General features: G+C 39.7%; 1 protein-coding gene across 1 annotated transcript in view; it reads right to left on the bottom strand.

The window, feature by feature from the left end:
• Positions 1–16629, bottom strand: part of prkcaa (protein kinase C, alpha, a) — a 156236-nt gene that overhangs the window by 44147 nt on the left and 95460 nt on the right. The window contains exons 6-8 of the mRNA XM_039814229.1: positions 4676–4832; positions 3712–3846; positions 2803–2896 (exon numbers count right to left, since the gene is read on the bottom strand). Of these exons, the coding sequence (XP_039670163.1) occupies positions 2803–2896; positions 3712–3846; positions 4676–4832 (386 nt within the window). The remainder of the gene's footprint in view (positions 1–2802; positions 2897–3711; positions 3847–4675; positions 4833–16629) is intronic.

Here is a 16629-nt window from a genome sequence, read left to right on the forward strand (position 1 = left end):
CATAAAAGGTTATTATTGGCTTAGTCCAAATATTGTCAGCCCACTGCTCTTTGTCTTTACCAAACACAAATTCTTTAAACAAACCAATATTGAGCTTTTTATTATTAAAAAAACGACTCACCAAACCCATAGTTGCAAAACAATATGGATTTATCTTTAGACCAAGAACCAAGAATGATTGCCATCCGTGTCTCCGACTATAGTCAATTTTGGTGCATATTTGTGCACACCCAGAAAATATCTTATGGCACTGTTTTGCACTAATTCACACATAGAGATATGTCTAAGGCCTCTTACACCCGCAGTATAATCAAGTACAGGACACACACAAACTTGAAACAGTTTAGAATATGTTTGGAAACTCATATCATTTAGATTCTTGCTTTTACCAATGAACCTTTACACCTATTCTAAGAGTCGTATGTTCATCAACATAGAAACCAAGATATTTATGTGAATCTGCATCGTTCAGGCTGTGTGATCCACTTTTCTAAAATTAATTATTTCCGTTTTCTTTCTATTAATAAACAGTCTCCATTTATTACACAACTCGTCAATATAGGAGAGCATCTGCTGCATGTTGTCTTTAGATTGTGACGGTAAAACTATGTTATCCGCGTACAGAAGAATACTTATCATTTAAATTCCACATCTTAGCCCACAGTTAAAGCTTTCATTTCCTTTGCCAAATCGTTTACATAAATTGCAAATAGTGTGGGGGACAAAGCATCACCCTGTTTCACTCCTGATGAGGTTGAAAAACAGCTTGTAATACTATAAATTGGAAAAGTGTAAAAAAAAAAGAAAAGAAAAGAAAGTCCAACTGAATTTCATGTTTTTAATATAACTAACTAATGATACAAACTCGTGAAAAACAATTTAAAAACAAGATGTGGTATCAAAACATTTTGGGCCTTGCATCAAATCACTTTTTTTTAAAGAAAATGGCTCTGTAGATTAAAAGACAGCTGTCGCAGGAAAACAAGACATATCAAAGGCTGTTGGTGGATTGCTTCGGTTTAACTCCAGGCTTCGAATCGCTCTGATTGAGGAACAAAATGCTAACAATTGGTGACGAGCACACAACTCACATGTTAAATGTTAAAGTGAATTCTTCAAGTACAAAGAGACTACGAGCTGAGGAGGTCTTTGAAAGCTGCAGCTGCTACGGATATGTGACCATTCAATATCATTTCCAAGTTCTAATATACACATGCTTGTTTTAGAGCTTAGAATGGCTGGACACACTAATACTTATCAATTTATAGTAAATTAAAGAAAAGGTTATCTGGATGGGATTAACAAGGCTATAGAGTGACTCAGGAAAGATGTCGTCAGACTTTAACAGCTGGGTATGATAGGTCGCCTTAGTCACACAGCTAGACAGGGCTGTGTCAAATACAAAATTACCACATCATCATCATAATCAACAATGACATTGGTTTGCTGATATAGATATAAAGACCACCAGAAGAGTCTTATTGATAGCCAATTGCGGATACGCTATTAGTGCTAATGTTGTACAGACTCTAGATAAGACATTAAGGCCCAATATGTAATATATTTACTGTAATAAATCCAGAAATGACCCCTATGCGTCATCAGATATTAAGAAAACATGCTAAGTTGAAATCCTATCTTTTCTGACAACAATGCTAATGCCAGTATTTTTTCCTTTTGAAATTTCCGTTCCGCGATGGTATTTCTGTTTGTGTTTTGGGCTGTGTGTTGTTATCAACTGCCCAGTTTGACAACATTACCTGTGAAAACGTAAAGCCAGCAGGCTACAGCTGTAACATTAGTACAGCCATGAAAGCAGCAAACAAACGAACGGGATCAACGGAGATAGATTCTACCAGACCTAAAAAAAACGGCATGTTTAGAGATGTATTTGAAATACGGAGACAGCTTAGAGCCCAAAAGGACGCAGAGTTGGCTAATTTCCTCCTGAACAGGTAAGCATTAGCTTCAGGCTAATTTATCACGGCTACAAGGAACAGGCATTTTACGTCATTTCAACATTCATGTACTCACATTGAATTATATAGCTAGAGTACCCGAGTTGGTTACATGCAAAAACAAATTGAGACACAGCCAGTAAAGTGATCCCGACTGGTCCTGGCTAACGCCGCTAACACTGCTAATGTTACCGGAGGACCAGGCAAGCGGGCCACGGCTGTTTACAACGTGTAGCCTGTTCAGCGGCCGTAGCCGACAACGGTGAGTTATTTTAAACCAAGAGAGGGGGGCTGTAAATTGGGAAGAGAGGACCGTGAGTTTACAGTGTGTTTAGCAAATGTTGCCGTTATTCTAAGCCAATAAAGTGTGTTCAGTCGGGTGGAGAGGACGGCAAAGTTGTCGTGTTTTTAGCAGTTCCTACCGTAATTCTAAGACAAAAAGTTTATCTGTCAGTTGGGTACAGAGCCCCGCGTGAGCACAGGCTTCTATGACAATATAGCCAGCATCTAACGTTAGCTAGTCCGCTGTGCTGTGAAGTAATGTCTGGCTATGTGAGACAAGCGTCTAGCAACATTGTTGTGGATGCTCCTTCAGCGCGCTTTAGAGGAGGGTCTGGCTAAGCGAGACTATGGATGCTGCGGTCTCAGCCTGGCAACCTCCGTGAACTTCGAGTCTGGGGAGGAGAGGGCGGAGGCGACTCTCTCCAGTATTTTGAATTTGTACCTCAGTAATTATTTTAAACACTAGCTGTCAGTATTACATATTGCACCTTTAAGTCAATAATTCAAGACAAAAAACAGACAGATCAGATGGCAATGGTGGTTATTTCAGAACAAACCTCACCTCAAATTTCTGCCTGAGTTCCTCATTCCCATCATCCTCCTCTGAGATAGGAACATTGTAGTACTCCCCCTCCTCTTGGCACAATAACTTATACCTTAAAAAAAAGAGACGGGAAGATAGGGAAGATGGAGGAAGAAAGACAGGGAGAATGAGTATGGATTCATACAAAAAAACATTGTGAGATAAGAAACCAAATTTAAGTTTAATTTGTCTACCTTCCCTTCTTCTACTCTACTATTCTACTCTTCCATGGATTTTTACCTGCTGGGCCTGGATATAGTTGATGGTACACAAACAGTCTCTTTGCCTCTGGGGTATTTGACACCTTACAATTCAAGACACACATATCGAAGCAAACGCAAACTCGACTGTCAATTAAAAAAGTGAAAAATGAAAATCTCTTGCTTCTCTGGGAAAAACCGACTGTTGCTATGGCTCCAGATGGCCATCAATCAGTACAGAACAAGTTATTGAAGTTATTGCCCACAGCAAAGTCCCAAACTTTTGCCTATTGTGTACATCAGACGGTGTTCCTGGAAACCTGCAATGTAAGCTGCAAAGGAGGTCATCTTCATACACTGTCAATGCTATGACCAATATGGCTATTAGTGCATATAGGCAGCACCACCAAAGTTGTACTGTACAGTAGTATATTATATTGTTGTTATATATCATTCAATAAACCATCAGTATTAACTGGCTGAGCTGCATTCAAAATAATTGTAAATGATGCTAGGGAAGCATTTAATAATCAAACTCTTATGAAGCCTTTAAGTGTTCAATATTTAATAGCAGGTAAATGTGAGTGAGTTTTATACTGTAGCTGCTGGACTTCAAACTGAAAACTACCACACGGTGTCATCTCAAACAATACATGAGGGTGAATAACAACATGGAAGTGAGTGTTACCAGCCACAGACTGGAGCCTTAATGAGCTCTGATACACCGAAGGAAAGGGCCCCCATGAAGTCATTCCTAGTGGTCCGGTCCCAGTCCCACACCTCCACTGACAGCCTGCGGTCCTTATCTGTAGGCTTCAGCTTGCTATATAACACAGAGATGGTACACATGATGTTTATGTCAAGTTTTTCATAACAATTACATTTCACAATTTAAAACCAAATATGTCATTTGATTGTACTTTGTGGTTATATGTTATAATTTGTAGTAATAGTAACAGCAGTGATAATCTTGCTGTGACAGCACTAGTTAGTACTATTAGAATGATAAATTACTTAGAAAGTAAAAAAATTAGTTGTTACATGTAATTATTATTTTTGAAGTAGTGTTAGCACTAGTAGATTCAAACTGTAAGAACAGAGAGCAAGGTGCAGACCAGTGTAAGTTTCAGTCTATCAACCAATTGAAAGGTTACGGTGAAATACTGCATTTGGTAAAGAATTTTTTGAAAAGTTGGTTGTAATACAATATTGTATTTTTAGCACTTCCGGTCATTTATATTTGTCTCATAAATGTCTGTATCCAATAGGAGAAAACGTTGTATTTTGTCAAACACATTTAGAAAAAAACTGACTGCTCGATGGACCATATAAAAAAAACGGAAACAACTTCAGCCACCACCCTGATGAAGGAAAGATATCCAAAAAGGTTGGGTGAAGAAGTCATGATGTATTGGGATAGTTTTTGTACAGTAGTAACGGCAGTAGCTCCAGCATAAGTAGTGATAGAAGTATAGAAATCATTGGTATTATTAATATCGGCATTAGAAGATGTATCAGTATAAACAGCTGATTCAGTTGTTTTAATGTACTGCTGACATTCCCAGTATTCAGTACATGTATGTCCCATTGTAAAATACCCAAAGGTGTAGTGTAGCCTTTAGTAGGACAGAGGTTACAGGTCATTTACTCACAAATTAAAGGACTCGTTCCATTTCGGGTTGAGGTTGGAGCGGATGGTTTTGGTCTTCTGCTTGGTCTCATTTTTGGGGTCTGGTACAAGCTTGAGCTTGACATACGGATCAGACAGGCCATTGGGGTCCATGGGGATCAGGTTTTTGCCTTCACCCACTGATGGGGAAATAAAGAATAGGGAGAAATTATTAATTTGTCTATAAAGACACAGAATAACTACATAAATGTATGAACAGTATACGTGACTCTGTAAAAGCATTGTTTTCATTTGCACCACTCGGTTTCTCTAAATGAGGTGAAGCACACTGGTTCTACTTTTTCCCATATTCAGCACACCTCAAAAACCTACTGCGCTGCTAGTTACCACACTAATACCTGATGGATTAAATTAGCCTAGTATCAATAGCTAAAATTACGTATACAACACCCGCCTCACCCGAAAAGCAACCATGAGTGTGAGCGACGACCCGCACAGTCTTCTCAGCCTCCTGCCCTCTGGGAGGAGATGGAGAAGCCTCAGTGCCCGCTCCACCAGACTAGCAAACAGCTTTATCCACCGCCCGGACTCTGAAGTTGCTGCGGTTTCTTTTTCTTTTTGTACATAGCATCTTTTTGCACAAAAACTCTGGACTCTGAAGTTGCTGCTGTTGCACTGTTGCATTTTTGCACATCTTTCTGCACTACCACACCACATCATATAAAAATGTTTGCCGCTTGTGACATTCTTGTGTTTTTGTCTTGTGGTATTGTTGCCGTTTATTGTTTTAGTGTTAGGAAAATGTCACTATCTGTTGAGCACTTTTTTTACTCTTGTGGTTGGAATGTCTTGTCTTATCTGCATTTTTTCTTCTTCACCATGGGATGGTGAGAAACGAACTTTCGATTCCTCTGCATGTCTAGTATATGTGAAGAAATTGACAAATAAAGATGACTTGACTTAAATGAACACTTTTCATTCATATTCTGTGTGGTTTCTACAATACAAATCATGTAAGTCGGGAAAAAAACAGATCCATCCATCCAGCTTCATCCGCTTATCCGGGGTTGGGTCGCGGGGGCAGCAGCTCCAGCAGGGGACCCCAAACTTCCCTTTCCCGAGCCATATTAACCAGCTCTGACTGGTGGATTCTGAGGCGTTCCCTGGCCAGGGTGGAGATATAATCCTTCCACCAAGTCCTGGGTCTTCCCCGAGGCCTCCTGCCTGGAACACCTCCGTAGGGAGGCACCCAGGGGGCATCCTTACCAGGTGCCTCAGCTGGCTCCTTTCGACGCAAAGGGGTAGCGGCTCTACTCCGAGTTCCTCACGGATGACTGAGCTTCTCACCCTATCTATAAGGGAGACGCCAGCCACCCTCCTGAGGAAACCCATTTTGGCTGCTTGTACCCTGGATCTCGTTCTTTCGGTCATGACCCAGCCTTCATGACCATAGGTGAGGGTAGGAACGAGAATTGAGCGGTAGATCGAGAGCTTTGCCTTCTGGCTCAGCTCTCTTTTCGTCACAATGGTGCGATAAAGTGAATGTATTACCGCCCCTGCTGCGCCGATTCTTCCACAAATCTCCCGCTCCATTGTCCCCTCACTCGGGAAAGAGACACCAAGGTACTTTAACTCCTTCCCTTGGGGTTAGGACTCATTCCCTACCGGGAGTAGGCACTCCATCTGTTTCCTGCTGAGAACCATGGCCTCAGATTTAGAGGTACTGATCCTCATCCCTGCCACTTCACACTTGCGAACCAATCCAGTGAGTGCTGAAGGCCACAGGCCGATGATGCCATCAGGACCACATCATCTGCAAAAAGCAGCGATGAGATCCCCAGCCCACTGAACTGCAACCCCTCCCCACACCAACTACGCCTCGGAAAAAAAACAGATGCTTTCTTTTAAGCAACAGGTGAACATCAATAGAATAAATTGTAGGTGTTCAAGATTTAACGGTAAGTCACGGGCCGAGCCATACAGGAAGCAAATGCAGGAACTTTTATGAGAACAGTGATTAAAAATTGCAGGCTGTGACATGCTTAAGTAGGCGAAGCCTCTCTTTTTGTCCTCCTGTATTTAGCTGTTCAGTAAACAAGGGCACACCAGGGACATTAGCACTCCATTAGCCCTGAGCGTTGGAGCACTGCCAGGCCTGAGCTACAGTACAGCGCGCGCACGCGCACACACTCACACACACACACACACACACACACACACACACACACACACACACACACACACACACACACACACACACACACACATCTTTGTCCACACTCAAACATAAACACATTTACACACATACTGTGTTTGTCTACACACAACACATCCCCAAAGAGACAGTGTGATTGCCTGCCTTGCTTGGCTCAACCTCAGCCCCTGGAAAGCCCAGAAGCCTGTCCATGTGGCCCTGTCAGTCAAACTACAACGGAGGGACAGAGTAGCAGAGATGCTAAATGACCTTTGACCTGGAGAGGACAGCACTAAGCCACTTTGTCAAGACGGCATGAGAGCTAAACCCAGCTAAACCCAATGTTTTAGCTGGAATGCTTTGAATGAGATACTGTATTTATAGGATTAAGAGGGATAAATGAACAAAATCAATGAGAGATTGTCACCACTGAGTTAACACAGCAACTGTTGCAAAGGCCAAAGAGAACAACATTGACACACAAAACCAACAAATGATACAATGCTATTTTAGGCTAATTTGAGCCACTGGTAAAACCCTCCATGACAAAGTGGCTTCATTTTATTCTTGCAAATGAAAAGAAATATTGCAGTTGTACCAATAGAACCAAAGTCTTATTTAATAAGCCAACAGTACCGTTGTTTGCTTTTGTTAGCGAGGTGTGAAGTTTGATGAGCGATGGAGTAAGCTGCTGTAGAGTACACACCATGGATGTATTATAAGACACACACACACACACACACACACACACACACACACACAAAATCTGAGAGGAGGAAGAGAGACAGACAACAGTTTACAGAAGTAACTTGAGGTGTGGGAAGGTATTGAGCGAGCTGGAGCTTGCAACCCTCTGCCTTCTCAGAAATCCAATAGATAAGTGTAAAGCCCGTCTACAGGCACCAAATAAAGACTCACGGTATACTCTATTTGCACTTGAGTGTATTCTTATATGTATGCACTCTACAACAGAGTGGGGAAGACACACTTTTTTTTTTGCTGACTTCTTAGATGTTCAGATATAAATTGAACCTTGATGCCTCTCCTTCATTCCAAACTCTTTCCATTTCATCAAAAGAGGTGAAATGGAATAGAAATGAATTTAATATGTGAGCTTAATAAGGGCTTTCACATTTTGTTTGTTTTAACTTCTTGATGGAATAGCAAATGATCCCTAAAATTATATTTTTAAATCCCTGAAAAACCAGGGTGCTTCTCATAAACCATAACCATAAGTTGTGAATCAGAAGAATTCTTCCTTGTGTCAACTCTCAATGCACTGATGGGATGCTGGTGGTTTGTTTTTACCCTGACCGTGTGATATTAATCTTCATAGACAATCTACACAGAATGTGTTGTATACATGTTATATTTCCATGTATCATGTACTTTATGTAACTTCTGTTTCCAATTCTTTCTCCTTCAACTTTGAACTCTTGCATCGTAAAGGGCATGTTTTGAATGTTTCATACACTGGCCGTATGTATGCAAAGTCACAGTACCCAAATTACATTCATATAACAGCCTACAAACAGAACTACAAAGGGACATTGTTCAATTGCTTGTGCTTGTGATGAGTCTGTGGAATACAATCAGTGATTAGGCTGGATGTAATGTAATTTGTCTGAATAATAAATACCTATTAAATTATTAATTACTTAATACAAAGGTTAAGTCAAACAATAAAAACTATGACAATTATACAGAATAAACTTGATGATACACTGGACATTTCTCTCATAATATCTATATAAAGATATACAAATGTGTATAAAATAAAAGATATATACAAAGAAAATACTACTAGAACTAAGATGTCGATATCATTTTTTTTAACTATGTTTCTGCCAGTACACCCTGATGGTGTGGATTGCAAAGGGCTGTTTGTAGAGGTTTCCTCTGACCATAAGATGTGTGTATAAGGGGGTGTCTTTATTGACTACAGACAAGAAACCACTAAGTTAAGTATCTCTTACTGTTACTGCCAACTGTATTTCCAGTCATGACCAGTAGGGGGCATTCTAGACTGTCTAATTTAGCTTGGCTGGCACTTCTATACAACTGTATGGCTCATAAACAAAACAAGGTGTTTGTGTAATCCTAATTTCTTTCGGCTGTACTGCAGAGACATAACCTCACAATCCAAGGTATCTTTGGTGCTGACCATTCCTGCTTAAAGGTCAAATTATCTCTGATTTTGTAATCAGTAAGTATAGGTATTTAAGTGCATAATGATTCTATGTATCTGTGTGCAAATAGGGCTGGGCAATATATCAATTTTAAATCCATATCGTGATAGGAGACTAGATATTGTCTTAGATTTTGGATATCATAATATAGCATACGTGTTGTCTTTTCCTGGTTTTAAAGGCTGCATTACAGTAAAGTGATGTAATTCACCAGATTGTTCTAGCTGTTCTATTATTTGCCTTTACCCACTCAACCATTATATCCACATTATTGATGATTATTTATCTCAAATGTCATTCTGAAAATATTTTGTTAAGGCACCAATTGTCAACCCTACAATATTGTTATCGACATTGGGGTATTTGGTCAAGAATATCGTGATATCTGATTTTCTCCATATCGCCCAGCCCTATGTGCAAGGGAGTTTAAAAACACATGCACATGCAAAAAGACACACACACACACACACACACACACACACACACACACACACACACACACACACACACACACACACACACACACACACACACACACACACACACACACACACACACACACACACACACACACACACACACACACACAAGGACAAAGGAAGCAGAGGTGTGTGTAGGGGCCGTAACATGGTTGCTAGGATACAAGTCTTTACAACTATCTTGGCTCACATTTAAACAGCAGTGCAAGTTCAAACAGTACCCACAAAAAACAACTTGACCTCTGTTCTATCCAACCATGCTCCGACTAAAACTAACCAAAAAAAGGAAGAAAAAAATCTGAGCCAAACATTAGATATGTCATTTTATGACAGCTTATTATTTTATCATCTTTGTGTAATAAAATTTCAGATATAGCCAAGCTTTACTTTCTGAACCTATGGCAGCTAATCAGCACATATGATTTTCACTCTGTAATCCTCTGCATGCATCTACTGCAAACTATATAAAGTTGTACTCCTTTCTGTTGAAAAAACAAACAGTCACATGTAAGATAAGAGCTTCTACGTCTCTCTCTAATACATTTTGCTCATATCTGGACTGTTAAACAGATTTTTGTGCTTATTTCCCTGTCGCAAAAATTGAACTGTTGCACACCATCTACAAGGCTCACCATGATGCAGACTGAAATTACTTAAGTGCTGCATTTGCAAAAAATAGCCTAGTAGTGCTTAAAATTGAATCTGGGTATCTCTTGTTCTATTGTAGAAAAACAAACTGGGACTAACTAATCGGTTTGCATTTTCCATTTTGATTAAGGTCAATATTTGTAAATAAATAAATAAAACAGAATGAAGAATGAAAGAAAAAAACTAAAAAGAAAGAAAACCCCAAGCAAGACAGAAAAAAGTGGAGCAATTAAAGGCAGAGGCATATGTGAAAATGTCGTGAAGAACACAGTGTGCAACTCACTAAGGAGAGGGAGCCGTGGCAGGGCAGCAACGACAGACTGGGAATACCAATGGCATGACTTCTGGGAGTCTGGCATCAGAAATAACACGGCAACAAAGTTCAGCTCTTCTATGAGCTCCCCAGAGTAAGTCTTAATATGATGGAGACAAACTACAAAAGATGGTTCATACCAAGATGGGAGGATGTCACTGTGCGTTATGCCCTTATGAATGATGTGAATCATAGAGGTTTTCTTAAAATATTTTACTGTCAGAGAGAGTTCATATTCTCATGGCTCTAGTGTTTTTTTCTCCATATTTTCAGAAACGTTTCAAAGTCTGTTCATTACTGCACGTAACAGTCTACAACATACAGTATGTTACAGGAAAATGTGCCCATGTTTTTTTAGTATAGTGATGGTAGCAATCAAATATCTGAATGTAAACTGGATTGCAAATAGTGAAATGATTTTGGGCCATGTATGGGTTTAAAGGACAGCTGCTACCCATGGCAGACATGTCACTTCCTGTTGAACATTTTGGCTCGATCTGGTCATCGGGTAATTGCAAAAGAAATTGGAGTCACTCTTCGCTCAAAGTTGAGTATGTGTGTGTGTGTGTTCGTCTGTGTGTTTGTGTGTCTGTGTGTGTGTGACTAAACTGCAGTCAGTCAGAGTTCACAAACAAACACACAAAGCCTGGTCTTCCGCTGACACCAGATGACCCTACCTTAAAAACGTTGTCAGCCATGTTTGTTCTTCACCTCCTTGTGTAAACAAAGTTTATAAAACTTAAACCACCAGACTTGCTCTATCACTTGCACCTCTCAGCATAACTCTGCCTGTGCTCCTTTGAAAGCCCACTACTACTACTGAAAAATGGCATTTTGAAGTTTGCCTTATAATGAAATATTACATCAGCATACAGGAAGTGGAGTGACCCGCATTCCTATAGTATGACACATGGAGGCACATGAGTTTTGGTGTGTACTGTATATGCTACACTATTACAGCTTTTTTTGAATAAGAATATATATTTATTATTATTACAATACAGTTCTGATGGATTATATCTTCATTACAAGCACACAGTCAGATGGCCAAGGAGCTCACTACAGAACATTTAGACAGGGGACACTGTTGTCCCAGTGGCCAACTCCCTGCAGTGGAAAAGTGTTGGCATTGGTACAGACAGAAGTGCTGTCAGCTGTTCCAACTTAACTCTGATTCATGGGAAATTTGCAAAAGGATTTTAATTATATTTTCTCTTGGCAAGAACCTGTTGGCTTTTTTGCACAATGACTCAAGATACTACAAAGAAATGGAAATGACTTTAAGAAAAGGCTGAAGAGTGGAAGCAGTGGCAGTAAGTAGGTGGCATCCAGAGCACTGGGCAATGATTCTCATTTGGCAACCAACAGGCTGCATCCAAACCTTGATCCAACCCCAACTCTCCTTGGATTCAGGGAGCCGTATAAAAAAAAAAAAAAAAAAAAGGATATCATTTTTATTTGAATGATTGGCTGAATGAATGAGAAACTTGCTAGTAACATGGAAGTGACAAAGAGGGAACAAAGTGACTCAAAGTGAAGCACATAAAACACTGTATTAATCAAGAATTTCAACAATTAAGTAGGCAAACATTGACATTTCACTAATTTATTGACTCAGGAAGAAGGATGTGCTCCACCATTGAGCAATGGTTAACATCTGACACTTGACACTGCCTACAGTGAGCACCCTAAAATAGCCTTAAAATGAATGAGGCGATATAGTTAGAGTGAGATGAGTAAAAAGAGATACAAGGGCAGAAGGAAGGGAGACACATTTTCAACTAAGGTGTTGCTGCACAGGATACTATACGCAGGATGTGTTGTAACGCCTGATTAAGCTCACTTAATGTGTGTTACAAAGTATTGTGGTAATGTTTTTTTAAGTTCATCCTACATTTCCCATAATGCTGTTTAACAACCTAGAGAGCAAAATGAATTGGAGTATAATGTTGTATAATGTTGTATATGTTTATCCAGATAAAAAAGTAAATATGAATAGAGAATGATGCCATGCACCATTTAAGATACATGTTGCATGCAACCTATGACCAGATCAGGAAGATGGGAGCTGTTGTCGCAGTGCATTCTAGTATTCTCTCGTTCATGGATGTCTGTAGACAAAGAAAAGTTACCACTAAAGTTTAACTTTTCTTTCAAAGTAGCAGCACTGTTAATATATCTAGTTTCTAATGTTACACTTTCTAAATTTGGCCAGTTATCTATAGTAATACATCGAAAGCGGCAGTAAAATAGACTCCTAATGCAAGGTAGGTAGCTGCATCTGCCAGAAGCTGTTAACAGTGTTTAGGGTGGATTTGGTATTTTACCGTGAAGGGCCGCTACACCTCCAGAAGGTTCAAAAGTAAAATCCAGCTTCCCTGATCCACCTACATCTATATCTACTCTGAACACCAATCTGACCTCCACACACCTACACTGCGCCTACATTTAAAAGACACTGACACCTACAGCAGCTTTAGTGTAACAAATAGCAATCGAGACATTTGGACATTGAGGCAAGAGGGAAACAAATCTAATGAAAAGGTTCAAAGCAGAGTGAAGTGAGAGCAGAGGGCTTGTTAAATGAGGCTTTTCTCCAGAACTGGGTGAGTCAACGAGGGAACAAAACGGAAATGTAATTATTACCACTGTCTCTCCCACACTCCCAAATGACCTGCATGCGGCAAGGGTTTGTGCACACGCCTGCACACATATACACATATATACACATTGATGAAGATAAGTAGGAATAAAAGAATATGAACCGAAATTACAGAAATGTCCTCTCCCAAGTGGGCTCTGGATGTTTGCACCGAGTCAATGAACAATGGGATTGCTGAAACAAACAAGAGGGTGGTTTCCTCAGCACCAATGGATAAAGAGGCGCTGTGTGTCAGCAGGAATGAGAGGCGTAGGACAAGGTTAGTGGGCTATGTCTGTCCTTTAGAGACAGAACTTGTTTTGTCTCCTTCAGCACCTCCCCTCCCAGCTCCGTTTTACCCTAACTGACAAAAACACACTCACAACTCGTGTTTTCTCTGGAAACTGCAAAGAAAATCTTTCTGAGCGACTCATTTCATTTAGCCATTGCCAGACTGTCAGAAGTCTGTATGTCTGTCTCTACTGGCCTGGTGGAGTTCATGTGTGGGGCCATAAAGGACAGCTGCTACCCCTGGCAGACATGTCACTTCCTGTCGAACATTTTGGCTCTGGTCATCGGGTAATTGCAAAAGAAATTGGAGTCACTCTTCGCTCAAAGTTGAGTGTGAGTGAGTGTGTGTGTGTGTGTGTGTTTGCGTGTGTGTGTGTGTGTGTTTGTGTGTGTGTGTGTGTGTGTGTGTGTGTGTGTGTCTTGACTTAAAGGCACCATGTTACATTGCTTTGTAACATGGTTCTTAACCTTTGATCAGGGCAAGTGACATGAAAGACATAATAAATTACTGATTACTTTTTTCACATAAAAAATAAATAAATAACTTTACTTATTAATTATTAATTAATTTGTGTTCAACACATGTATACAAAGAAAACAAGACATTGTGGTTCACAGCAGCCAGCCTAAAATCTGGAGGTATGTACTGTCCATCCACAGCCAAATTAGCCCCGGTGTCTATCTACATGCTTTTTTGTGGATGAAATGAATGCACAAATACAAAATCACCACATACACACCCTAATAAAAGTATGACACTTGTGTTTGTAGAATAATAATCTGAAAGTGATGCAAAGTATCATCCTCCCAGCTATCCACTGCACCTCTTCCCTAATACACTCTTCACTAATGGAATACAATTGTGTTCGGCAAGCTAGCTGCAAGGCAGCTACAGCAGCTAATGTAATCTATGATACAATCTGGCCTGAGTGGGCTGGTAGTGCTGGGACAGCAGTTGTATACACGCATGCACACACGCACACACTCACGCACGCACGCACACACGCAAGCAAGCAAAAGAACACATGTAAATGATAATACGCCTGTTTTGTCCACATCAGGAATAGACTACTATGTACCAGAGGGCCAATGATCTGCAATATTGCAGGTGATAATGGTTTCCCAGCCCTGGTGTACACACATACACATTCATGTGCAAATACAAGTGTGAAATATGCATACATTTTCACACATACTGTACATCATTATCATGAGTTGACAGCTGGCAGAGCACAGCTCAGCAAAAATAAAAGCAATATTGGACTGGAATGTTTCTAAAGACGATACAGCCCAAACCTTGGTGAAGAGGTGTGAAGTGTTAATATACTGTAGCCATCTTATCCAGTAGGATATTGTTGGAGAGCAGATGAGACTGAATGTTAAAAGTGCGAGGGAAGCAGGAGCAGGACAAATTATGTTTTTGATAGGAGTCTACTTTGCATGATTTAGTATAAACTCAAGTGTTTTGTTGAACTCCACTGTATGTTTTTGTCCCACTTAGATTTTACGGGACATTTATTTCAGCAGATGACTGGCCTGTGATAGACAAATGCATGTTAAGACCTTGAATAAATATTTGTGACAAACTCAAAATGTATCTAATTGAACTGTGTTTAAACTATTGTTACTGTTTAGGTTATTTAACACTTGGCCATAACAACATTTTAAAGGCAACACAAACTACTGTAAGACCTATATGATATACAGTATTTACAGGAACTAGAAGAAACACATTCTCTGGAAAAGTAAACTAGCTGATGTGACTGGTTTGTGTGATACAAACCAGTCACATGTATCCATAAGCACAGGTTGCGTTAGACTTTCTCATTGTCTGTCATTTTGACAGACAGGGTTGTAACAATTCCATCATAATCTATTATTACCAATTATTTTAATTTGAATGTTTTAATGATAACAAGACATATTTACTAGCTATTAATTTTCATTTATTAATTTTTTTTTTTATAATTAGGTAATTATGAATCATATTTCTCTATATCTGTATCAGTGCCTGTGGCCAAACCGGCAGTGACAGATGCCACCCACAAAGAGCATGGGTCTGTCCAAGGTTTCTGCCTAAAAGGAAGTTGTTCCTCGCCACTGTTAAAAACTGAGATAACTCTTGTTATGATTTGATACTATAAATAAAATGAAATTGAAATAATTACCCTTAGCAGACACTTTCCGTTTAACTGGACAAGGCGTGAATTACTTATAGTTGGATGGCCTTCAGATTTTTCCGACATTGTTAAAAGAAATTTGGTCAATGACGTAAAAAAGAAATTCAGTAAACATGACCTCTACCTATAAGTGTCCATCTTTTCCACCTTTTGAGTTTACTTTTTGCACTTTTTAGTTGAGGCTAAAGGCAAGTTTGATTAGAATGAATGCAGAAATGCATTAGAATCAGCTCAACTGTGTGCAAAAATTCTAATTATAAATACGAAGAGTAAACTTTAGTGCTTTAGTGGTCAGATAATGAGCACAGAACTTCCATGAATGAGACAAGTGATTGTGTTCCTTACTCAAATTATTATTACCTAATGTTTGGGTTGGGTGTGTAGGTGTTGCACCGCTTCCCTACCCACATTCACTCTGTTCCTGCTGGTATTAATCTGATAACTGAATAAATCAGTGAAGTTCAATGCCAGGGCCTTGTCAGATTATTTAAATTATTATGGGTCAGCTCATTCCAGTCCCTATTGTTCTAGCAGATGTGCTAATGCACCATTACAGCCGGGGGATTTACAGCATGCCTCGGAATACAAGGTAAAATGGGCTCCTAAACAAAAACACACTGTTGTACTACAATGTTTCCCCTAATAAACTCAAGCGACAACACCATACAGATAGTTTGGCCAATGTGCAGCGTGCATATTCCATAATTAGTTTGACCTAAGACCTAAGAATCAGTATTAACCATTTTTCTACCATTTTATTCATTTTCAATCTATTTGTGTTTCTGCACAGAGAGCTGTACAAACTGCTTCATGTATGTAGCGGCATCATCATTGCTTCATTACAATATAAACTAGCGCAACCAATGACTATTCATAACAAAGCTGCTCCATTGATGCCGCATCCTGCGCCAGCCATGTTGGAGGACCACTGTTCCTAGAACCCCATTTAAAAGTGACAACTCTGCGCTCACAGCAGTATCAAACAGACACTGCTCATTTTGGTGCTACCTTTTGCCAAGGACTCTGAATGTCACAACAATT

The sequence above is a fragment of the Perca fluviatilis genome, chromosome 1, assembly GCF_010015445.1.
Source record: "Perca fluviatilis chromosome 1, GENO_Pfluv_1.0, whole genome shotgun sequence".
Classification (NCBI taxonomy): domain Eukaryota; kingdom Metazoa; phylum Chordata; class Actinopteri; order Perciformes; family Percidae; genus Perca; species Perca fluviatilis.